General features: G+C 38.9%; 4 protein-coding genes across 16 annotated transcripts; 3 read left to right on the top strand and 1 right to left on the bottom strand.

Moving 5' to 3' along the window:
- The first annotated feature begins 2164 nt into the window (after nt 1-2164).
- LOC135677304 (uncharacterized) lies at nt 2165-8565 on the top strand. 3 transcript variants are annotated; one of them, XM_065189489.1, is made up of 9 exons: nt 2165-2527; nt 3470-3644; nt 3832-4067; nt 4158-4342; nt 5411-5520; nt 5993-6154; nt 6238-6410; nt 6498-8250; nt 8337-8565. In XM_065189489.1, exons 7-9 carry the CDS (start codon nt 6250-6252, stop codon nt 8388-8390), a joined length of 1968 nt encoding a protein of 655 aa, XP_065045561.1. In that variant the 5' UTR covers nt 2165-2527; nt 3470-3644; nt 3832-4067; nt 4158-4342; nt 5411-5520; nt 5993-6154; nt 6238-6249; the 3' UTR covers nt 8391-8565. The 3 variants fall into 3 exon arrangements, with proteins under 3 accessions (XP_065045561.1, XP_065045560.1, XP_065045559.1); XM_065189488.1 differs by lacking the exon at nt 5411-5520 and having other exon boundaries at nt 3475-3644; XM_065189487.1 differs by lacking the exon at nt 5411-5520.
- Nucleotides 8566-9315: 750 nt separating this feature from the next.
- On the top strand, nt 9316-11819 carry LOC135677305 (uncharacterized protein At2g23090-like). Its single transcript, XM_065189490.1, has 3 exons — nt 9316-9500; nt 9629-9669; nt 11411-11819. Exons 1-3 carry the CDS (start codon nt 9428-9430, stop codon nt 11528-11530), a joined length of 234 nt encoding a protein of 77 aa, XP_065045562.1. The 5' UTR covers nt 9316-9427; the 3' UTR covers nt 11531-11819.
- Nucleotides 11820-12370: 551 nt separating this feature from the next.
- LOC135677303 (uncharacterized) lies at nt 12371-17095 on the bottom strand. 10 transcript variants are annotated; one of them, XR_010514652.1, is made up of 4 exons: nt 17022-17095; nt 13976-16678; nt 12935-13034; nt 12371-12845 (listed from the first exon to the last, which is right to left on the bottom strand). XR_010514652.1 is itself a non-coding variant. In XM_065189486.1 (2 exons), exon 2 carries the CDS (start codon nt 16568-16570, stop codon nt 15509-15511), a length of 1062 nt encoding a protein of 353 aa, XP_065045558.1. In that variant the 5' UTR covers nt 16571-16678; nt 17022-17095; the 3' UTR covers nt 12371-15508. The 10 variants fall into 10 exon arrangements, 1 of the variants encoding a protein (XP_065045558.1); XR_010514651.1 differs by having other exon boundaries at nt 12371-12842; XR_010514654.1 differs by having other exon boundaries at nt 12371-12842; nt 15266-16678.
- A 1246-nt stretch (nt 17096-18341) lies between these two features.
- Nucleotides 18342-23654, top strand: LOC135677302 (uncharacterized). 2 transcript variants are annotated; one of them, XM_065189485.1, is made up of 8 exons: nt 18342-18557; nt 18655-18908; nt 20187-20424; nt 20537-20727; nt 21527-21762; nt 22614-22857; nt 22985-23092; nt 23338-23654. In XM_065189485.1, exons 2-8 carry the CDS (start codon nt 18690-18692, stop codon nt 23461-23463), a joined length of 1362 nt encoding a protein of 453 aa, XP_065045557.1. In that variant the 5' UTR covers nt 18342-18557; nt 18655-18689; the 3' UTR covers nt 23464-23654. The 2 variants fall into 2 exon arrangements, with proteins under 2 accessions (XP_065045557.1, XP_065045556.1); XM_065189484.1 differs by having other exon boundaries at nt 18342-18908.
- The last annotated feature ends 743 nt before the right edge of the window (nt 23655-24397 follow it).

Genomic DNA, 24397 nt, shown 5'->3' with positions numbered 1-24397 from the left:
AAAGTAGGATGATTATTTAAAAAAATTAAAAATATTATTTTAAAATTCTAGAATTTAAAATCTTTTCTTTTTCTGAATTCGCCCTTATTTATTTCTACATGCCATACTTGTTTTACCGTGCTAGATTCTCCTGCAACGGGCTTCTCTCTTTTTACCTCCACCATCTTGTGTCCTCCTCCCCAGGCAAGAAAGAGAGACACCGGCAGGCACATCAAGATCCACGTTCGTGAGCTTCTTTAAAAGCATATATAATTCCCATCGACATATACGTTCACAACCTTATCTTTATACATAAAAAAATATTTTTTTATACCTTACTTGGGAGGATGTGTAAAAATAAAATAAAGGTGACAGTGGGAAGTGAGATAGGGAACAGCTAAGATCAAATGTGGTGATACACTCCGAGATATGGTCCTCGGCGGCACTTTTCTTCTCCACGAACTTGGAAGAAGAAGAACGCAATGTGATCTCATTCGCGTAAACGGAGAAACTCGAACCTACTACTGGCAGACGGTGCCGCCGATGGAGTTTCTCGGTGGTAAATGAGTAGAGCTCAGTTGCCTCTCGCTTGGTTGACTGCGGCCTGTAACGAGCACATGTGCCCTCACGAGAGTTCCAGAGGTGATAAGATCTGATGTCAGCTCCGTGCTGTCTGCTTCCCACCTTAATTTGTTGGTGAGAGAGCACATCACAGAGAATAATTGTGAGGATGATTCGGTCAACTCAAATGGCATTTTCTTTACGCACGAGAAAGAGGGGGTGAAGTAAAGGAGGGATGCAGCTGCCGCTGCTACTGTGTGTTTTATCTTCTTGTTCGTCACTCTCGTTTGGACCATCATCATTTTGACCAAGGTTGATCCAAAGAGGATTCCACCAGTTCATCATAATTGGTCTTTCTTAGGGAAGAAGAAAACGGTACATGCTTACAAAGGTTGCCATTACCCAGCTTTCTTTTGTCTACTGCAACAGTCTGGTACAGCTTGTTTGCATCCCACTTGGTTCATTTCTTGTTGCTGTTGTGTTCACAACACTGTACTGTACTTTGAGAGAACCGATAAATGGATGTAATCCAATAGAACCATACATTGACTACTACGTGGAACTATGTATGAGTACAGTTGTTCTATACTTCCCCATCGTGATCCGTATGGAAGAGGGTTGGAAATGTATTCTCTAACCTAATCATAGTTCATGGTTTGGTGACCGGTCGCAGTCTTAGGGTTGGGGGTTTCTTCTGCTGGGGGAAGAAGACATTGCCCTCCCTGCCACAAGTATGATAAATCAGTATTAATAACTCACATTAAACCATGAAAATGATTGCTTGTTTTAGCTGCCAATTCTCTCTGTGACACCATTTACTGCACTCAAATACCGGTTGTCTCACAAGTATTTGACCTTTATGGCATAAATGTGTAGGTAATGTTCTGTTGGGCTGTTGTTTGAGTATTATGTACGATAGGTATCTTATTGCCGATCGAAATTGAATGCCTTAATAGGCGTGAAAGGTGATATACCACCTAATCGCTGTTCCATCGTTGTATATCCGAATCACAAGGCAAGCGAGGAGTTGCATGTTACATCCTCCTATCCGGTGACCTTATTTTCCTTATCGAATCTGTTCAATGGCCTCGATCAAGGATGTTTTAGTGATCCTTCTTTTCCGACGTTTAGAGAGAGAATATTTTTATGTGCGGAATACTTCTGCAAGATATAGGAGCTTGATCTTACCAAGAGTGTCTGAACCAAAATGATCTGATCGATGAAGACAATGAGTCGAGACGATGATGGGCGTCTTATGAGCCTGTGGGGTAAGAGTGCGATGGGATCGTCGCGGCAATGTGTCGACATCCGACTGCTATACACCATCTTTCGTGATGTGTAGGCTTACGTGAAGAACTCAGTTTAGAGTTGAGAGTAGTATGTTGTGATTCCATGACGTATGTCCTTCTACCGGCAGCTGCTGCATGTCAGGGAGCGCTAACACTAGTACTGATACGAGTTCGAGCTGCACATGTAATTATTGCTCGGGTTTGATCGATCACAAACCTGAGCTGGATTCCAATGATTTGGTGCTACTGTCCAAGGAGATGGACCCTCACAAGTGGCATGAAAGGTGAGAGTCGATATAAATCAGCAGTAGACAGAGGTGAATGATGAGGTCGGGAGCAGTGCAAGAAGAGGACATGGTTGCCACAGAAGAAGTCTGCCTTCGTCGTGGAAAAGAAGACTTGCACGCCAGCAATTATTGGAGAGAGCATCGATCATCAAGTCTTCTTCTTCTTCTTCTTCTTCTTCTTCTTCTTCTTCTTGATATTGTGGTGGTGGGTGCCGGCAATGCTGCGGTGTGAGCCGAATGAGGCAGAAGAAGCACATCAGCAGGCTGATTGCTGTCGTGCTTGTTTGGTAGACTAGCATTTGCCGTGAATCATGGAGGGGTCAATGACTGTTGCTTTGCACCGTGATTGAGTACTGTTCATGGACTACCAACACACTTGCACCAGTCACTCCTGCATCTTTGGTGTATCAGGTCCCACTTTCTATCTTTGATCATACTGATTGAATGATACATCAAATCAGATTGTGTCTGATAGATTCTTTTTGGGAGATGTCCATGATCACTGGATTAGTCTAACTTGATCAGAATTTGTATGTACAAAAATACAAATACATCAAGACAGATTAATTTTTTGATACTCAAAATAATAATAGAGTAAAAGTCGAAGGTAAACAGTGAATAATCTTCATTATTATATTATAGTAAACCTTTTATGATTATTTTATAATATTATATATACATATATATGGTTTGATTGTTGATTTATTTTTGATTGGGATGAATATTTTTCTTATGATCGATACAAACTATTATACTTAAAAAAATTAATTTGATTATTATGTAGTAAATTTGCCGTTCACATGTCGAAGTTATATCTAATAAATTAAAAATATTAGCTAATTTAAGTGATAAAAATTTTATGCAATTTAATTTATATGTTTATCGATAATGATATATTTCAAATTATGATATTATCATTTTAAAGTTATCGATTCTTAAAAATAATCTCTCTTTTTACGGTCGATAGAAATGGAAAATATAAAACTAGAGAAGGTCCAAAAAGTTTATGATTTGAGAGAAAGATTGTGACTTGCAGATGACAGAGAATCATCTTATAGAAATTAAATTGATATAAATGATTTGTCTTATTACTTTCTTAATTACAATAAAAACATAAAAATAATATATAGTTATTCTAATGAACAAGTTGAATCGGATTGACCAGTGTCAATGAATTATCAACTACATGTCATGTCGACCACCATTTACCAGCTGGTTCGACACATGATTTGAATGTGCCATGAAAGGCGTGTTTGACCTAATTTGTGATTAATATGTTTCTAATAGCATGAAATTACGAGTCACCAATAGTTGCATCCATGCACTAATTTCCACATGTATATATTCAATTAGAACAGTGTCCTGCAATCATGGCTACATGACTGGCTAATGTCACGAGAACATGACAGTCATCATCATCATAGCATTTGGACCATCTGAGCACACCGACATGCCCTGTCACTTAGCTGGATGGCCCTTCCACTTGCACTGATGACTGAGGAGAGCAGCGATACTTTGATGTCTACAGGTGTGAGATCATCATACAATATATATATATATATATATATATATATATATATATATATATATATATATATATATATATATATAATCTATTTAGGGATTTTTATTATTTTAATCTAATGTTTCAAATTGCAATTAACTCATTAATGCTCATATGAATGTCAATACTTTTGTGTTCCATATATGCTCAGTTTGTTTGAGATTGAGATCGAGATGGGAGCAAAGGAATTATGAAGGGCGGAGATTGAGATCGGGAGGCGGAATTAGATTCGTGCAAGCTTGATTCGATCCCAATGTATCCGCTCGATCTCGATTTGCGGTGGTGTGAATGGAGTATCTCTTTATGCGGGACCAATGCTGCAGCCAATGGACAAGCGGGTAGGATCGAGGGGATCGATGAACGAGCTGGAAGAGCGTTTTTTGCGATGTATGTGGAAAGATCCAAAACCGTAACGGCTAGTTTCGATTTAAAAAACTTGACGGCCCTCCCGTTCCTTGCGCTCATCTCCATTTCTAGGGTTTTTGAGGAAAACGGTACCAATTTCTGGCTCCCATTCGACTTTTGAACTCCCCTCGGCCATGGAATCCGGCGGTGAACTATCGCTCTATGAGGCCGTGGCGAAACCCTCTGCCGATTTCGAGAAGAAGGGTTCGGATCTTGAAGCGTCGGCGTTCACCAGGACCGGCATCGGCGCCAGAAAGGTTCTTTTGGCAATCCAAACCACCCCAATTGCAGTTTTCTATCATCTTTTCCGCTCAAGAATTGCACTTTGATCCTTTCTGTGGTAGTTGATTGCCTTATTTGATATGATTTATTGGTTTAATCGTCTGCCGTAATGATGAATGGTTTTTCAGGCAGTTAATTCCCATGATCAGATATGTTGTTCCAGGGGATACTTGGTTTAGAGCGTAACGTCGTTCTTTGTTGTCGTGTTCATCTTAAAAAAAGAAAGCTCAAATTCTTGTGGAGTATTTGGGTTCTCGATTTGATATGGGCATTTAGCGAGGAATTCTATGACACAACCTTTCCTGACCTTAGGTAAATCATAGATGATTGTGGCCATGAATTCTAGTTAATACTTGAGACATAGGTACCATGAATTCTATCTTCCTGTCCTACCGTTTTAACTTTGATTATGAATTTCAAATATATCACATATGTTTTTCTGTTTTACCGTCAAAAAGGCATCGGTAAAGCCTTTGTATTGAGAAGGCCATTATATATGATGCAGAAACGAAAAAGAAATGTTTAGGTAATAAATCGTGGTGGTATCAGAGCTGCAAACTGATCCAAGGCAAAAGGAATACTAAGTTGCGAACAAAACATGTTCGCATGAATAAGGGTTTCTTTTGTGCTCTTCTGGGGACGACGAAGGCAATAATACCCTGTTAGAATGCTATCTACTTTAGTTTATTTGTAAATAATTGTGAAATATGATTAAATTGATTTCCAAATAGACAGTAGGTTGTATTCCTCTTTAAGCTGGGAAGAAATGGTTGGAGCTAAATGCGAATAACGATTGGCAAGAAAAATAGGTTCACATGCATTAAGTATGCTATTTTAGGTGATGAAGAGCATGCCTTTGCGGTACTGCCTATCTATCATACTTGATTCTCGCATTATCTTCTCAGTGTTGTTTTTTTGGTTGAAAAATAAAGTTGCATAGGTTTTCACATTTGCTTTTGATCAGTGATTACTAGCTATGTTTGCATATTCTCTATATGTTCATTACCATGTACCTCTGTTGGTCATTACATGATCTTGTGCAGGAGCTTGCAAGGATGGTTTGCTTTTGAACAATTGTGGTTATAGGCCTTATCCCTGGGTAACCTAGAAGGCAGGAGTATATCGAGGGAACCATGAAATATGTTATGTTTTGGTAATGTAATATATGCATGTTTTATCCTGATTCGTAAGAGAATTTGTTTACGGTCAATCGTGTGAATGATTTTTCCTTCTTGTTGAACTAGATAGACCTCATTAATGACCTGCTGAATTTTCTGGTCATGCCTCCCAGAGATCACCATCGTGATTGATTTCGTTCTTTCTGTGAAGTTCGACACCATGTTAAGAATTTTGTTAGTAGGTTTGCTCTTAATCATTGCTACCAGGACATCATTTATGTTCGAGGTCTTTGCTGAATTTCATGTTATAAATAAAGTTAAAGAGAAGCATTAGCTGAAGCATTGTTTTCTTTTTTTTCATCCTTGGATTTCTACATATGAAGGATTGCAGCATTGAGCCATAAAACTAACTGTCAATAGATTGAACATTGAAGAAGTAAAGCTTCTCCACTGTTAATGATGCATGTACAACTGCAAGCTGGTGCTGACCTCTTATTGCTCGTGTAGAATGGTGGATCCAAGGACACTGGACATTCAATTCTGTATTCTGTTAACAAGTCCACATCACAGATTAAGAAGAACCTTCATCGGAAAAGCGCTTCTCCACTTAACTGGTTTCCTCGAAAAAAGACTGATTCATTCTTGAAGAGAAAAATAAAGCATCTTCAGGTGCTGTCATCACCATCTATCCTCTCTGTTCTAACATTGTACACACTTGATGGCTAAAATTCAATCGTTGTGTTTTCATGTAGGAGATTGAAGGAATGAACCTTTCTCTCGATGAAACACTTGGAAATGCCAATCCTCACTATACTAGGATTGCAAGGGAGAAGATTGCAGCTCAAGAGGCAGCCCGGAAGGCCATGGAAGCCAGGAGAGCTGCTATGATTGAAGCCTCCTGGTGTCGGATACTTGGGGCAGCCAGGTTATTATACTCGTTGAGATCTTATATCAATATGCAGGACCATACTAGTCAAAGTGAATGCAAAAAAGTTCTTATTTTTAATCGCAGGATTAGAAGTAAAGAAGCAGAAGCACGGCTGGAGAAAGCTGAGAAATGTGCGGCAGAAGCCTTCGAAGCAGCAAGAGCTATGGGAGTAATGATGTACGATAGGCCCGATCGTCAAAGGAGGCAATGGGAAGTAGAAACATCTTTAGCCATCGGAGGACGATCCACTCACAGAGTCACTACCTCTTTCGAGACTGCATTCGAAGTGGATAAGGAGGTGGCAGCAGCAGTTAAAAGAGCATTCATGCGGCTTGCAAATTGTCCCTCTTCTTCAAACAAAGAAGAATTCAAAGATTTACTATGCAAAATCAGTCAAAATCCTGATACCAATGGTTCCATGGAGGATCTACCAGAGAAGTTTTCAGAATGTGAAACTGATCGCGGAGCAGAACCTGAGCAAGATTCACATATTAGTCGTGACACAGTCAAGAAGCATGCCACCAGAATAAAACAAAGAAAACAGAAGAACAGCTTGCTTCCAACTGTTGGTGGCAGCAGTAGCTCTACGTCACCAACGGTGCTCATCGATTCAATGCTCGACAGGCTTACATGTTTGCATGAAGATGAGCTTGCTTCTCTAGCTGTTATTGTTGCAACTCGTGGCCTGAATGCTGCCCTTCGGGAAACGGAGAGTAGCAAAGAGAATGATGTTGAGCCCATTAGCAGTTGCATTTGTACGCTACAGAAAGAAGCTCTTGCCGAAGTACCAAGTCTCGACAAGTTTTTGGTGAAACATGTGTCGAGACTCGAAAGAGAAGTTCAAGAAGCAAAGAGAAGTAATGCAGAGATAGACAAGCAGAGAACAACCGATACCCGAGTTGTTGAAAGCAAGATATCGAATAAATATGAAACACAGGCAGATTCCAGTTTGGATTTGGGAAGTGATCTCGTAAAACATGTCTCTGAACTTGGAAATGGTATCCTAGAATCCAGGAGGGACAACTCACAAGTGAAAGATGGAAGTATGACGGCCAAATCCAATGCTATTGCACCTTCATCTGACAACATCCCTTCCTTGGAAGAGTTATCTGGACCATCACATAACAAGGTATGCAAACAGTCGAGCAGTTCTAACAGGCTGACCGAAGATGTAGCACATCTTGACTTAATGGTAATGCCCGAGGAAGTTCATAGACGGCCTTCTGATGGTAGAGGAGGAGGAGGCAAGGAGAATATAGACCTCGTTCCTGTCGACGAGATGCACAAGGCTGGTAAACGCATGTCTCGAGTCGAAAGAGCTAAAGTCGAGGTTCTGAAAGCATTTTCTGGCCAAGAAAGAAATAGAGGTGGTGACACAGTCGAAGCAATGGGCCTTGATAAGATCTTAGTCAAACCAATTCACAGGTTGGAGAAGGAGAAAATGCGAGCTGTGGAGCAAAGGAGGGACGAGATCGTGCCAAGAGACCACAAGAAGCAAGGAACCGATGTCAATGCTCCAGAGAGTCTAGACATGGTCTTGGTAAAGCATGTCTCCAGACTCGAGAAGGAGAAATTGACAGTCGCAGGCACAAGGTCAGTGAAAAGAAACAATCAGCAGCAGCCCAGAGAATGTGCGGAAAGTTTAGACGAAATCCTGGTGAAGCATCAATCCAAACTGGAGAAGGCCAAGCTGGCCGTAACTCGACAACCGGCAGATTACATCAAGCATGGGGAAGCTCGTAGGGAAGCCAGGGAGAGAGAGTTGCAAGAAGCGTGGGGAGGCTTGAGCTTGGGGAATTCATTAAGGCCCCATATATCAAGGATTGAACGAGACAAGGTCAGCATCGCTTCACGCTTTAATGCTTTCTTTATTTGCGAGCCGTAGGAAATCAAGACTATCCCCCTCTCTGATGCTTCTTTCAGGCTGCTTGGAGGAAGGCCGAGGAAGAAGAGCACACGCGGGAAACGGAATCATGAAGCGAACACAACACTGCTGCAGTAAGATTCATAAAGTGAAATGGTTCTGCTGTACTTGGTAGTGGTTCCATTGTCAATAGTAGATGGAATAAGGACATGATCACAGACTGTCCGTCCTCTAGAACACATCACATGAAGTACATTGCAGATATAAAATGACATGATCATTTGATGAGGGAACATTTCTTTAGTCAAACTCTGTGGTCTCGAACCAGACAGCTGAAAGAAGTGGCATTGTTTAGGAAGGATCGCACAGTGGCACAGATACAAGGTGGTGGTGGGTTCTGATGACACCTGCATTGTCTTCATCCACACAGAGTGATTGCCCTCTGCCAACCACCTCTTTGGTAGTAGATGCCACTTTATTCCCATCAGATATCCCCAGCCATAGAAAGATCACTCACGGAATCTCACTTTGTTGACTACGGACCTCTCTCCTCTTTCATTTCAAATTAGCAAGAGATTCTTATCTATCCTTACAGAGTTTGATTGAAGACACATACACACACTCTCTCTCTCTCTCTCTCTCTCTCTCTCACACACACACACATATATATATAATATCATCATCAATACATTATTATCATAACTGTCTTCCAGAAGGTACTGACATCAATTAGAGTTTCAATGACCAGCTTGAGGAAGCGTGTATGTCTGTAATTTTGTCTGGAATGAACAAAAGATACATTGATGATCTGAGATTTACTAATCACGAGAGATGCAGACGGTTGGTGGCCAAATCTGAGTCGATCTAATCCGCGTCAGAAATTTTACGCCCAAAAAAAAGAGACAAAATCGGACGAATCCAATCGAAGGATAACGTAATCTGCCAACCAAATTCTGACACGTATTAATTAACTCGACTCATCCCAGCCGTCGGCCACCGCCTCTCACGCATTTTAAAGCCTGCCCTCTCTCGCGTTCTTTCCCCCGGTTCGCCTCTATCGGGTTCACACAGGCTTACTTGCTCTGCCATCCTTTCTCGATCCGAAGAAGAAGCAGCAGAGGTGCCGAGAGTAGAGAGGTCGAGGTCGGAGATGGGAGGCGGTAACGGCCAGAAGTCCAAGATGGCGCGCGAGAGGAACGTAGAGAAGAACAAAGCCGCCAAGGGTATGGTTGCTGTTCCTCCCCCGATCTTTGATTTCTTCCGTTGATCTTTTGGGAACTCCGAAGAATCTTGTGCTGTTCTCTCACCGAGCGATTGCTCGATCGACTTTTTCCTTGTTTCTTGTGCGCAGGGAGCCAGCTGGAAACCAACAAGAAGGCCATGACCATCCAGGTTACTTCTTTACTTCTCCTTTTTGTCTCACGCTGGATTTGAAGTTGGAAATAACGATTTTGAGATCAGATTGGAGCTATTGGTTGGATCTGTGCTTCTTGACTGCATTGTGCGGTTGCTTGTTGATAGATCCATTGAGGGTGGAAGGGCAAGGGTAGATGATCCGGGAAGTCAGGGTTTTTGTTTCTGGTCATTTGCCTTCAGAAAAAGAAAGAAAGATCTGGCTTTGGGCTTTAAGATGATACGGAACTATTTGGATGATTTTGTTTATTACCGTTCGTCTTTTTTGGATATAGTTAGCTAATGATTTGATTAGGAGTAAATAGTGATTCTTGAAGAATTTGATGGTGATAACTTGCAAAGATTAAATTACAAGATAAGCAATCATGTGCCCATTGGAAGATCTGGTTCCATGTTCCATATAGGTTCTCCTCCTCTTGATGGTCTTACTTGGTTTCTATTGAGGTGATTGTTCATTTTCATGGATGTGTCGATGTCTTTTCAACTAGGCTCCTGTTTTTTATGGGTACTTTTTATCTGCACTTGTATGCATATAGAATCCTAATTTTGTCTTCGGTACTCTTTGTTAGGAGTTCATCAAGGAATTCTGATGCCGGTAGGATTTTTTCCCTTAGTCTTGACTTTGTTCCCTGGTTCTTGGACTAAGGTTTGTAGGAGATGTAGTAGTATCATGAAGCACATTTGGTTTGTCAGCAAGAAAATTCGGGTTCCACAAGTAAGCTGGATGGATTTGTTATGATCTTTAGCAAAGAGGCAGTCTATAGGTAAAGTTTTTCTTCTGCTGTTCCAAATTTTAGCCACAGATCTTTCACCTGTAGAAGAGGTCAACAATTGTTTACATTTGCCTTTACGGAGACGACCTCAATAAGATAGGAAAGGATTGGGTTTCGAAATGTGTCTATCTAAAGGGATATATTCGCACTGGAGAAAGCTAATTGAATCTCATGAAACTGATATGGCATTCAGTTTCACCAAATAATGTGATTTTCCTACTTACAAATGCGGAAATGATGAGATGATGCACTTGTACGTATTAGTGACCTACCCTAATAAGGCAGTTTAAGCGTCTGATACAATTGGCACATACAAATAATCTCAGTTGTAGATCACCTGAGCGGTCTTATGCCCTCTATCTGGAATTGTTGTCCTCATCACTCCTTTGTACGTATGAGATATACCTTTTCTTTCTCCTGCAATTCTCTATTAGCTTGCAGTATACATGCTAAAAAAATTCTGCTTCAGCGTATGTTATTGCTGGGTATATGGAATACAGAAGGCTATTGCAATGAAAAGAAGGAATAAGAAAGCTAGGCATGGTCATCACTTGAAGTATATTTGACACTACTAGACCAATTTGTCGATCGATAAGGAAGAACCATTTTGTAGACTTCCTAAATATGTGTACCTTATCAAATCATATGTCCTCAGCACTTTGTTTGCCATGTTGCTGGTCAAAGTTCTCAGGGGTGAAGGTATTTTCTTTGACCGAGGCATATTTTCTGAGATCCTATGAATTTTCACTGTTTATTCTTCCCAACATTAGATTGCTTATAGCTGCTGGCTTTCAGATGCATTATCTGACGATCTCATTATCAAAACTAAAATATATTTTTTGATTATAGCATGATCATATTCTTTTATCTTAAAAATGCTACCGTATAGTTAGTTCCTCCACTTGATATTTACTTGATTCACTTTTCTCTTGCTGCTCTCAATTCAGTGCAAGGTATGCATGCAAACTTTTATGTGCACCACATCAGAAGTAAAGTGCAGAGAACATGCTGAAGCAAAGCATCCGAAGTCTGATGTTTACCAGTGCTTCCCCCACCTTAAGAAGTAGTAGCAAGCCAGAAGGGAGCAGATCTAGATTGTAGTTATTATTAGGTATGGATAATATAAAGGGTGCAGACTTCATTGATTGGGACTGTTAAAAATGTGTCCACATCCCATCTGTTGTGTTTTGAACTAAAAAAAGAAAGTGCCGTGTGCTTCTGTGGACCAAAAAGTTATTGTGCTCTTTCTGATTCCACCGTAGAATGATCTAAAATTCGCCGTTGAGAACATGTCATTGTGGTTTTCCTCTTTGTAAGCATCAAATTTGTTGTGAAGGAAGCATTGTTAAGACTTCACTTGCCTTCATATATCTAACAAATTATCCAGGAAAATAGCACAGTTTCAATCGAGGTTCTCAATTTCGATCTGTATCTATACTTATGTATCGAGCTCTGTTTGGTATGATACGTATCAAGACATACCGATGATATGGCGGGATCTGGCGGGATCTATCGGTGGTAAGCTAAAAAAGAGTTAAATTTTTTAAAAAATATTTGGAGATAATGGTCAAAAAAAATATCGAGACATATCAAGCAGTATTGGTACTCGATTGGTACGCCTCGATAATGATGAGATTTTGATCGCCATCTTGTCTAAGTCCAAGATGGCTTTCTCTGATGAGACTTGTTCTGTTGCTTGAGATCATGGCTGTTATAATTGATGTTAGTCTGCATGATGAACTCAATCGCAGGATAACTGAGAGAAAGCCATCTTGGACTTAGACAAACTAGAAATTAAATCTTTCTCACATACAAGTTTATGAAGCCTCCCCATCACTGCATGCCATGTCCTGTAATACTGGCATGCTTCATATTATTACCATTTTCTGAGCCCAACAACATGACAATTTGAGAAAAAATGAATCTCATTTTTAATAACACAAAGTGTTGCCACATCCAGTTATACATACTGCTGGAAAATTATATACAAAGTCAAGAGATAGACCAGATGAACTGATTCATCATAATTAAGCGAAACCCAAAAAAATAAGGGAGAAAACTGAAATAATTCAATTCAATGGAATCTTCAGATCCTGATGACCCATAAGAATTGGAGGGTTCTTATGATACAACAACCGGGCGATATCATTAGAACTACTTTGACAAGATACAACATGATCAAAATTTTCAAATCAGATTTCTGAACAGGTAATACTCTTGTGCCATTGGATCATCAACCATCTGTGCCTTCAACATGAAGATAGTTCTGTATGGCAAAGTGTGTAACTTCTCTTCTATGCTCATCCAGTTCATTGGAAATCCGAAATATCTGAGGATTGCTAATGTTCATATAAGCTTCAGCTCCAAGGCTCAGGCAGACTGCTGATAAACAATTTAGGGTATTGCTCAAGGCTCTCTCTCTTGCCTAATTTTGCCTTGGCTGAAACTGAAAACTAGTTTACATGGCTTACCTTGCTTGACGGATGCTCATGCCCTCTTTTGGCAAATCTTCAATGAAGCAATTCCAATTCTGAGCCATGCTCCATAACCAGCTGACATTGATGGAAATGACTACAAAAACCTAGAGTTATGTGGGTGATACTGGTGTTTCAAAGTCTCTAAGCAGTCCAGTTGTAAGAAAAGTAAAGATGTTACACAACAAAATGCATCTAGGAAAAAGAAATAAAGATGCAATGGGATCTGTATATTAACTGTTACTTGATATTGTGATATTGAAGAGAAACCAGTGTGACCCGTTCATCATGTGCTCATGCAAACATACACCTCATATCATCTCAAATTGCTCTTCGATGTTTTTGACATAATAACAACAAATAAAGAGACGAAATTTGCAACAGAAGAAAGAAGAATGTTTATTTTCAAAAATAAGTAGCACATATTAAGTAGTTTAAAATTACAGAATACAAGCTAACTTCCAATATTTCAATCTGTTGACTCAAACACGTAGGCTTGACAACTCCTCAAAATTCAAACAAGATAATTCTAAAAATATGTAAATGCAACAAGTCGGCTGCCCAGTCAAACAATATAACAGAAAAAGCTGACGAAGTTGGGAATTAGAATAATAATAGATAGGTCCGAGATATTAGAGGCTCCATTCATACTTGGGATGGCATCTTTTATTTACAGTGGAGATTTATCAGGTTATATCATCATGGTTTTAGGATGTGAATGAATTCGATAGGTCATGAGAGTTCCATTATGTGCTACGTGTCTCACACTAATCAATTCAACGCAATGCCATTTTTTATAATTTTGGCATGAAATGTATACTGATCGATAAACAATTGCAGATAGGAGAATATGGTCAGTCAAGTTACATCAAGCTTAGAATTATCTACCAAGGGTTCCCACTTCAGTACTGATACCCCATACTGGTCCTTTACTGCACTAATATCATACTTCATACAGATGATATATTAGCCACACCCACTGAACAAAAGAAGAAAAGGTCGAGAAACCAAAAAAGAAGGGGTAAGGGGGATACGTACGGGTGCTTCTCTTATTCCTTCACTACTCTTTCTCATTGCCTCAGATAGAATAAGTTGCCGACAATCACAAACAAAGGGAGAGGTTTGACTTGTCCAGGCCCTCTTCTCTTCTTTGCAGGTTGGTCCATTTCTTTTCTTCTTTGCAGGTTTATGAGGAGGAAGTCAAGAAACACGACAGACATCAACAGCCTGGAACAATCTTGGTGAAATCACAATAGACACTGAAGGTTTTGCGACATACCATAATTCACAAACTAGCTAGACTCGATAAAAAGCACACCAGGCAGTATACCATGAAATTTAAATCTATGATACCTACATTTCTTGACTTCTCCGCACATCTCTTTTGATGTTTTTACTGTTCAAAAGCTGGTTTTCTTTTTCCTAGAACTAAGCCTTCAGGTCCAAACAAAGTGTACAAACCTAATATGAAATTTAAAAACCTTGCCATAGATTATCTAATTTTCAAATTATTACTAAAATATTATATACTTATTGAATACTTGTGAGAATGTCCCAAGGTTCCCAACAATACCTACCAAAAGAACATTGTTCACAATGGATATATGATTTCAGTTATGATGTTTCATGTTGTTCATAATAAGCATAAGGTTATTCTTAACGAAAATTAAGATGGTGATCTTATCTTACTCCTTTCATCATTAATTTTTATCTTTAAAAACATTTGTAGAGCATTTGGATACTAAAGATAACTTCTTCATGATAAGGATGCTCCTCAATTGTTTATTATTCATCATGATCTCTAGCTACAATTTTCTGATAGTCTAGCAAAATACAAAATGATTTCTATACACTACATTTGCCATACATATTCCATATCATTTCCTATATTTTCAAGATTTTGGCATATTGGTTTATCCTCCTTATGTTGTATATGCATCCCATATCTACATCAGTTCTTCAAAGACTATAATTAAATTGATTTGATGCTTAAAGCAATAATAATATCTAGACCATGGTCTGTTAAATGAAAACAATATATGGACAGTTAAAGGCTTGATTGTACACCATGTTCAATTAAAATTTGATAAAGCATGGAAGGTTAATGAATCTTATCTCACTTTGTAAAGTTGATAAAAGAAAGCCTTGTTGTAATTGTAAAAAAAACACAACAGGTGAATAACTTCATGTACAAGCACAAATCAAATATTCAGAAATGTCTGAACTTTATTTCTTTAAAATGAATAGTTACAAATTGGAAAATTTTTACAACTAATAACTAGGATGTAGATCCATCACAAGAAATCAACAGCTTTAGAATGATCGAACCTATCAAGGGGAAAGTGTATCTCTTTGTCCTCTGACAAATGTTGGCATGATGTTTGATGTGTAAGTTCACGGTGTCCTGAAACTGAAACATTCTCTTTCCGTTCTAGATTCTTAGAAGAACAATAGTTGCATATTCTTACTTCAACAGTATTGAAAGCTCCAAGAGGCACAGGAACTTTTAATTTGGAATGACCATGAAATCACAACAACAAAGGGACTGAACCATGCACAGGTCATATTTCATTAATCCGATAAATGCAAACATATTTTCTCAAGCTGTTGAGGCCAATCACCACCAAGTAATTCACGATTGGATTCCATGGCCAGCCGAAAATCAAGTAAAGAAGCATGGGAGGACTCATTTGAGGTTTGCACTTGATCCAGTTGCCATAAACCTTTTGTATTTGGAAAAATATTTCCATTTGCTCGAGTCATCCTAATTGAACTGTGCCTTGCTCTAGCTAAATCCATACAGGGTTTTATCAACCTCCTCAAAAGTGCATCTAGTCCATGATTTAAGACATTTGCACAGTCAATTGACAAACCAAAGCCCTCAGCCTCCAACTTACGCTCCAACCAACCCATCAAAGTCCTCGTATCTGGCAGTTGAGAAGTGCGATGACAGCCAACAATCATGTTTGACTGGACATGTCGAAAGCTTGAAGCAAATCCACTACGATATGATTTGCGTGGAAGATCACCAGCAGCCATCGGAATGCCTAGAGGAGGCCTTAGAGGACTTCTACTTTGAACACTCGGGCTATGTCTAAATTGTTCAACCTCTTCCCCATCTTCCACAGATGCTAGAGCTTTGCTACCAATGGATATCAACTCCGGAGCACTTTGCTGCTCTCTCGACCTTTGTAGATCACAAGAATTTGTGACTTCTTGAACATGTCCGGGAGGAATCTTCCCATAAGGCCCTAGGAGGCTTGCTCGGTCACCTAATCTCCTGTCCCTGCTGTTTATCGACCTTCCCCTCCTGGGTGATGTCGGGAAAGTTTCACCAAAGCTTGACATTTTAGATGTCCGCGAATTTCCCGTGATCGTTTCTCTGCTAGGTGGTGCAAGTGCGAGACAAGCATTGCTAAGGATCGATCTGATGAACAAATTATGAAGGGCAAGATTTTCCTTCCCAATAATCCCATAGCACAACTTCTCGAACGCCAACTTGCTGAGTTTCAAGCTAAGTAATCTCTTGAGGTTATAGAAGTACCTCTCAGCTTTTTGGCGCCCAAGCTTCTTGAATAGCTGAGACTTGAGCTCAGCGGTATCGATCCGTGAGAACTGCCGGCAAGACGACATTTTGGCCTCCAAACTTTAAGACAACACCAAAATGCAGCTCATAAAACCTTGATGAGAGAAAAAACCCAAGCCTTCCGGAGTCCACCGAGACGCGAACCAAACTCGGGTCTGCACAGTTGTAGAGGATTAGGTGATAGAAGCAAAAAACAAACCTAAAATGACGTCTATCAAGAGGCGCAAACAGTGTTCTTCAAGAACCCCACTAATCAACCAACAAAAACAGCGATCGATCTCGAATTCAGGATAAAATAAATAAAACGAAGACCAAAACGAGATAAGCTGCCGAAGATTAATAGGGACACGCAAATCGCTCGCAATTTGGAAGATGGAAGTCGGATTGGAACAGGAACCCTACTAGAAAGAACCGGAGATACGAATGGAGCAAAGAGCAACAACAGTCAAACGAAGTAAATTGGCGCGATGACGAGGAACGGCAGCAGAAAAATCTCACCTTGTCGACGAAGATCCTCAGGATTCAGCAGTCGATCGCCGAAATTGTCGTCCCAGAATTTGCCCCCTTTCCGCCGGTGCTATTTAGTTATATAGTATTTTGCATAATCCCCCCCTAACTTATCACTTTTTACATTGCAAATCCCTTCTCATGGACTTTTTTACATTCCACTCCCTGTATTGTCGAGGAACTAACTTACGCCCCCCGAGTCTGATATTAATAATAAGAGATCCATTTTTGCCTTCCTCACTTATTTTTACAAAAACTAAAAAAAAAAATCAATTCTTCATTAAATTAATACAAATAAAATCTAAATTATTTATTTTATTAGAAGATACACAATCAAATCCTGCTGCTCTCTTCTTTTGCATACATCACTATTATATTCTATGCTCATTATATTTTTTATTTTTATTATTATCATTACTATTTCAAGTAAATATTATAATATTTTATTGTTTTAATTAATATTATAATTATATGATAATAACAATAAAAGTTAATCTTATATACTATTTATTGCACGATGATAATAAAAGTTCATCCTCACTATCTCTTGCATAGTATATATTTTATTATCTTATTCATCAAATAAATAATAATCTCACCCAACATAAAAAAAAAAAAGGATAGATTCAAGAATATTTTTTATGTAATAATTATATTATTATTATTATTATTATTATTATTTAGTTTGTAGTGTAAATATTATAAGTTAGAGGGTCTTAGTAAATATCCTTCTTCGCAATAAAGTAAAAGAAAAGGGGCTTTCTGTAAAAAGAGGATTCTTCGAATCATTAAGCAGGCGAAGACGGTCTGTCTCGGCGGCGGAGCTTCGAAGCTTCTCTCTCCGCGGGGCTGAAAGCACGTGTGGTTTGCAGACACATCGGTGTAAAGAGCGTGTCGCTATGTTCTTCGTCGCACGAATTGGTGAACTCGTCATGGTTTAATCCAAACAACGACAAGAGATCACCGCTAAATGCATCAGCGGGAGTCGCAGTGATGCCTCAGTGTGTTAGTTTCATGTCGAGGGAAAAATTATAGATCACCTATCAAAACGATGACAAATTTCTTCCATTTAATCTACTTGATGATTGATTTATATTCTTTGTTCGATCGAAAGATTTCTGCTTGTGAAGAATTGAGGTTAGAGGGGGAAGAGGCAAATGATAGGTGTGTGAGTATCCTTCTCTGAGAGTCTTTTGCTTCATCAATGTCGATATTATGAGTTTTGTTTTCATTTATTGTGATTTATTTCTTTTTGTTTTAGAGACAAACATGAGGAAATCGAGAAAACAATAAGGAATCCGAAGAAAACATCTTTACAAAGAATCTAATGTATCATCCATCACGCATCGCTTTCTGTCGGGAAAATATCCAATTGCATGGATCCAACCAAGGTCTGGAATCATGTCGAGGTGATCAGTCCAACAACAAAAGACCAACACTGCTCCAATAGGTTTTGGAGCATGTAAGAGTCGCACTGCATCGTCATCACCTCATCATCATCTCGAAGGAGGTGAAAGAGCTGAAAAGGTCAGCTGGTCCTGTCCTCGAAGACGACAGCTCGATGCAGGCTTGGAACATCCATTGATTGAGGAATTCATAGCACCGGTTCATCATCTCTGTGCAGGGTGTGGCGCTTTGCCGAGTAACTTGCAGGCAGCCATGGCTCCTCTGACTCCGAGAGTTGTAGTGCCGGTAGACGTGAAGAAGAAGCCCTGGGAGCAGAAACTTCCCCTTCACAACCGATGGCACCCTGACATACCCGCGGTAGCAGATGTCACGGAAGGGGAGGTCTTCCGAGTCGAGATGGTAGACTGGACTGGAGGTCGAGTTGGTGATGACAACTCTGCCGAAGACATCAAATCCTTAGACCTCACAATTGTAAGTGCAAAGTTACTAGAAAATTTGTTGTGCTGTGAATTCAATGAACTGTAGCAGAGCTGAATAGAAATATTCACAGAAACAATCACAAGCACATAATAGGCACTCACTGTGGGTAGGAATGGGGGAAAGAAAGATGATATGAGCTCATCAGAAAGAAAGATAGATTGATACACGCAGGAGCAGAGTTAAATGAGCTGTACTGTTACCCAGTCATTTCTAGCATATGAAGAATTTGAAGCCTGTCTCTATTCATTGAATTGCATAACATTTCTAGGGTTTTACCCGGTCATTTCTAGCATATGAAGAATTTGAAGCCTGTTTATTCATTGAATTGCATAATATTTCTAGGGTTTTACCCAGTCATTTCTAGAATATGAAGAATTCGAAGCCTGTTTATTCATTGAATTGCATAACATTTCTAGGGTTCTACCCAGTCATTTCTAGCATATGAAGAATTTGAAGCCTGTGTATTCATTGAATTGCATAACATTTCTGGGGTTTCACAAGACATGAAATAAATTTTTGTTCGGTCCCATTCATGCCGACGGCAAAGTAGATAAGCATATCTGCCACTGTAGGACTTAACAAGCAGAAGATATGAGTATTTGTAGATAGATGACAAAGCCCTAAATTTGTGTCAGTCTATCAGCCCCTTTTAGGAGCTGCAAGAAACCAAATGCATAAAAGAATTTTAGGTTTTAAATTTTTAAAACCTACTTCTGAACATCATTGAAATATTTCTGATTATTTTCATCAATAAAAGTAAAAAACTCAGATTCTCATGAGCATATATCTCATTATTCGTGAACTACGTAGATTCGAATTATATTTTCAGTATGATTACAAAATGAGCAACCTGTATAGGAAGATAATTATTTTCAAAGAAATTATTAATCACCTCAAAGCCTGACATAGGACATCTGAACTTTCTGAGCTATATCTTCTCAAACCATTAAGATTTGACTGAAGAAGCATTAAGAAAAATTGAAAATAAGCTGCGTAAATTTGCTACTTGCAAATAACAAAAAAAAATAAACATCCGGAGATAGAGGAAAAAAGTCTGAACTCAAGAGACAATCCAGCAAAGTCAAGAGTAAACTTCATGCAAATCAAAATTTTTTGTATACATCTCTCCTATTTCAATGGCTGATAAATATAAAACCGGGTCCGATAAATATCAAACACATGAATAAACATTTAGGCACTCTCTGAGGTCAACTTCATTTTAATTTGATGCAGTTTGCATAGAGCTACTGATAAAACAATTTGTCACAGACTCATTATCTCAGTGGCCCTTTAAGAGTGGTGGATTCAAAAGGCATTCCCGCCAAGCCTGGTGATCTTCTAATGGTTGAAATATGCAACTTGGGTCCACTTCCAGGTGATGAATGGGGTTATACAGCAACCTTTGACAGAGAGAATGGTGGAGGGTTTTTAACAGATCACTTCCCCTGTGCAACTAAAGCCATTTGGTACTTTGAAGGAATATATGCATACTCACCACACATACCAGGTAAAGCTTTTCCACATTATGATATTCTTTATCTTTTTTTTTTCGATCTTCTTCCTGTAAATCTATGCACAGTAAGTTCTTAACCTTTACAAACTCGATATCGGATCTCTAGGAGTTCGATTTCCTGGTTTGGCACACCCGGGGATTGTTGGAACTGCACCATCCATGGAACTTCTATGCATATGGAATGAGAGGGAAAAGGAATTGGCGGAAAATGGCATTGGATTGCTGAAATTATGTGAAGTTCTACACCAACGCCCACTTGCGAACTTACCGACTGCCGAGAATTGTCTCCTCGGAATGGTATGATGGATACAAAGTACTTTTAGATGTTTTTTCTAAAGATGTTAATAGCTAAATTCATTAATTTTAAGCGACAATCTTCTGAATCTCGGACAAGGTTTCAACATCTGACATACAAAAATATAACCGTATGAACATAGTGGTAAATACTAATATGAAAACTTAAAATGCATATAAAACATAATCTCATTTTAGGATTTAGTTTTACATTCTAAAGGAAACGGTAAAACCCACGCAATGAAAGAGCAAGAACACACAAAAAAACATCCAAAATGCGACATGCATACCATAAAACCATTAAGAATCCGAAAGAAATTCTTTGAAGCGAGAAGAAAAATAATCACAAATACATGAACATACTAATCTTAGTAATCACAGTAAGGAAATCTTGACATAATTATAGGAAAGAAAGTTAATAAAAAATATATGAACTTACAGTTATGAACCAGACAACAAACTACTGAAAAAACTAGCTGCTTCTTTATTACATAACTGGTGTTCGATAGATTTGCAGATCCTATAACATAATGTGATAGCCACAGCTCTGCAACCAAAATATTGCATCGAATGCTCAAACTTAGAGATAAAAGTAGTAACACAAAAATCCAACCACATTTTAGAATCATTGCCATTATGGAGTTTTATATGACCGCGTATAAGTTGCATATGGTTTGATAATGTTGCTGAAGATGAAGTGTATCGTTCTTCGTAGACTGCTTTTAGAAATATGTTCTTTATTACAATGTAATGGCACCATATGAACCACAACATTGACATATTTTATTCTTGAAATTTGCAGATAAATGAAGGAACTCCTGAATGGAAAAAGATTGCAGATGAAGCTGCAAGGACAATTCCCGGAAGGGAAAATGGAGGGAACTGTGACATCAAAAATCTCAGCAGAGGTTCTAAAGTATATCTACCAGTATTTGTGGAAGGGGCAAATCTCAGCACTGGTGACATGCACTTTTCCCAGGGTGATGGAGAAGTTTCATTCTGTGGAGCGATAGAGATGAGCGGATTCCTAGAACTCAAGTAACTCCTCAAACTCTGTCAGCCTAGTGTTCATTTCTTCTTGTCCATTACATGATATAACAGGCCGAACTGATCAAGGGGAAAATAATATATATATTTGACACAAAATTAGTACTAATTTTGTGAAAATTCTTAAAGTTTGAACATTGCAATCAGATAAACATGTCGATGAAAAGAAATATTTAGATCACAATGTAGATCCATGATAGGTACCGCGTTAATCCTACCTAGTAATCGTATTTTCAGTCAATCATCTGCTAACACATACAAAAAAAACCAAGATTGCTATAAAAGGCAGCTACTAAGAGGAAAAGATACATCACGAATAGTTTGTGATTACGAAACATTCTTAAATATGATTACATGAGCTACAATAGGTAGAGTGTTGTTTTCGCTTTACTTCAGGACAATCTTATAGTTCTGATATCTTCTCAGGAAATTCTCAGAATGTGTTCTCCATAGTCCATTTCATGATCAGAACAAAAGTTAAAAAAATATTTTTGTAGCTTAATTACCTTGAAAAATGGCAGAGAAACATGGCAACCTGAAGCCACTTATTATAGACCTTTGTTGATCACAATTTTCCGAACACAAGCAGAATTCGAAGCCCAAAATGCTTGGTGATTATCGATCATTCAAGTGAATAAAAACTTAATAGTCCTAACTCCTAACTGCTACTTATAATTTGGAATGAGGAAACAAAGACAGCATATGTGCTTTGCAAAATTACCAAATATCTAATGAAAATCTGACAGTTACAGTTAGGAAATCTGCAAGTTGTAATGTTCGATAACAATCTAATTTGGTTCTACAATTTAAAAGTTAAAATCTCTTCATGTTGTGCTTTGCAGGTGTGAAATCATTAGGGATGGAATGAGAGAGTACCTGACACCAATGGGCCCCACAGTTCTGCATGTGAGCCCAATCTTTGAGATAGGGCCGGTGGAGCCGAGGTTCTCAGAGTGGCTGGTCTTCGAGGGAATCAGCGTAGATGAGGCAGGGCGGCAACACTTCCTCGATGCAACAGTAGCCTACAAGCGAGCAGTCCTCAATGCCATCGACTACCTCTCGAAATTTGGATACTCCAAGGAGCAGGTTTGGAGGCTTCTCCATCACACCTTCCAAGCATTTTCATTGTAATTCTATGATGATGATGATGATAACAGCTCCAAACCATACAAGTCAACACCAGAATGAATAGATATACCTCAATTCAATGCAGGCGTATCTGCTGCTGTCATGCTGCCCCTGCGAGGGAAGGATATCAGGAATAGTAGACTCCCCAAATGCTGTAGCGACCCTTGCCATTCCTACATCCATTTTTGATCAGGTTAGTCGTCTGGACTTGTACAGATACTCTTATTCAGATTTGATTCTTTCTTTCTGTCATTCATTCTTTTCAGGACAGAAACATTAGATGTAAGTTTCTCGAGCACAATGGACAGAAACTAGTTTTTGCACCGATGTCCCAACCTTCTGCTAAAAAGTTCAGTATTCTTTTCAGGCATCAGCTGATCGATTCCTTGTTCTTCTATTTGGTTTTTTTGCATGGCTACGATGGCGACGGGAATGAAGGATATAAGGCCAAGATCCGGGAAAGTGCCAGCAGGACCGAGGGTGCTAAAGAGACTTCCGGATGTCCTCAGGTGCACATACGATGGAAATCTGCCGACGACACAAAACCCATGCGGAAGCATGTGAGTTCGATGGGGATCTCGGTTCATGGCGTTCTTCGGATTCTGCATTGGCTCTTCAGCATCCTAACTATCAGACAAATCTGTGGTCGTAGGCCTGTTTTCTTGGAGTTCTTAAAGACTACCAGTATGGACAACTTGAATGTCATCTGCTGTCACTGAATAAATAGTGAGATAGATCGAAATTGTTCCCAGAAATTTCTATTCTCTTTGGCAGGCTAGCGGTGATTGAATTGGCTCGAGAAACTTCAAGGGATGGTACGACGATCGGAAGATGTTTGAAGTGTCATGAATCACCAAGACTTTTGTCGGACACCAAGCGGCATTCCATTCAAGAGCGCAGACCAACTAAAACAGCAAACTGAAATCGAACATTCGACCATGTCCAAAAGCTTCGTTTGAATATGAACTCAAAATTGTAGCTCATTTATTGTCATGTCTGATTCAGCCTTGGGTAAGGCTCGTTGGTTCAACCTGGGGATTGCTCGACCAGCACAAATCTCAAACCGAGCACGTAGATACCCAAAGAGAAAACAAATTAGGCACTAATTATTCCTTTTTTTTTTTAACAATCGAATAATTGGGACCATGGAAATTTTAATGTTAAAGGGAAATAAAATAAAAGATTCAAATAAAATCATGCTTTAACTCATATAGCCAAATAAGAGTTAAATTATATTTAGCTATATGAGTTAAATTATGCTTTACCACATAGGTTGGGTTATGTCTGATCACATGAGTAAAATCATACTTAACCATATGAGCTGTATTATGCTTATCACATGGGCTGATCTGACCAATCAACTTAACTAAAATCATATCTTAATTTGACCCATTTTATTAAATTAAATTTTAATATTTAAATAAAATTTTTAAAAATATTAATTAACCTCAAATCTATTTTTTTTTTCATGAATTAACTAATTTAGATTCATGATTCC

This window comes from Musa acuminata, chromosome BXJ1-6 (assembly GCF_036884655.1).
Source record: "Musa acuminata AAA Group cultivar baxijiao chromosome BXJ1-6, Cavendish_Baxijiao_AAA, whole genome shotgun sequence".
NCBI lineage: Eukaryota > Viridiplantae > Streptophyta > Magnoliopsida > Zingiberales > Musaceae > Musa > Musa acuminata.
The sequence above is the reverse complement of the archived record's forward strand: the minus strand, read 5'-3'. Positions and strand labels throughout refer to the sequence as shown.

Excerpts from the sequence above, each read along its gene's own strand:
- LOC135677304 (XM_065189488.1), top strand. The coding sequence starts at position 3,995 with ATGCTGCAGCCAATGGACAAGCGGGTAGGATCGAGGGGATCGATGAAC. Across the intron at positions 4,068-4,157 it reads GGAAGAGCGTTTTTTGCGAT|GGTTTTTGAGGAAAACGGTA; the intron begins GTATGTGGAAAG and ends CTCCATTTCTAG. Across the intron at positions 6,411-6,497 it reads CGGATACTTGGGGCAGCCAG|GATTAGAAGTAAAGAAGCAG; the intron begins GTTATTATACTC and ends TTTTAATCGCAG.
- LOC135677305 (XM_065189490.1), top strand. The coding sequence starts at position 9,428 with ATGGGAGGCGGTAACGGCCAGAAGTCCAAGATGGCGCGCGAGAGGAAC. Across the intron at positions 9,501-9,628 it reads GAAGAACAAAGCCGCCAAGG|GGAGCCAGCTGGAAACCAAC; the intron begins GTATGGTTGCTG and ends TCTTGTGCGCAG. Across the intron at positions 9,670-11,410 it reads AGAAGGCCATGACCATCCAG|TGCAAGGTATGCATGCAAAC; the intron begins GTTACTTCTTTA and ends CTCTCAATTCAG.
- LOC135677303 (XM_065189486.1), bottom strand. The coding sequence starts at position 16,570 with ATGTCGTCTTGCCGGCAGTTCTCACGGATCGATACCGCTGAGCTCAAG.
- LOC135677302 (XM_065189485.1), top strand. The coding sequence starts at position 18,690 with ATGGCTCCTCTGACTCCGAGAGTTGTAGTGCCGGTAGACGTGAAGAAG. Across the intron at positions 20,425-20,536 it reads ATACTCACCACACATACCAG|GAGTTCGATTTCCTGGTTTG; the intron begins GTAAAGCTTTTC and ends TCGGATCTCTAG. Across the intron at positions 20,728-21,526 it reads AGAATTGTCTCCTCGGAATG|ATAAATGAAGGAACTCCTGA; the intron begins GTATGATGGATA and ends TGAAATTTGCAG.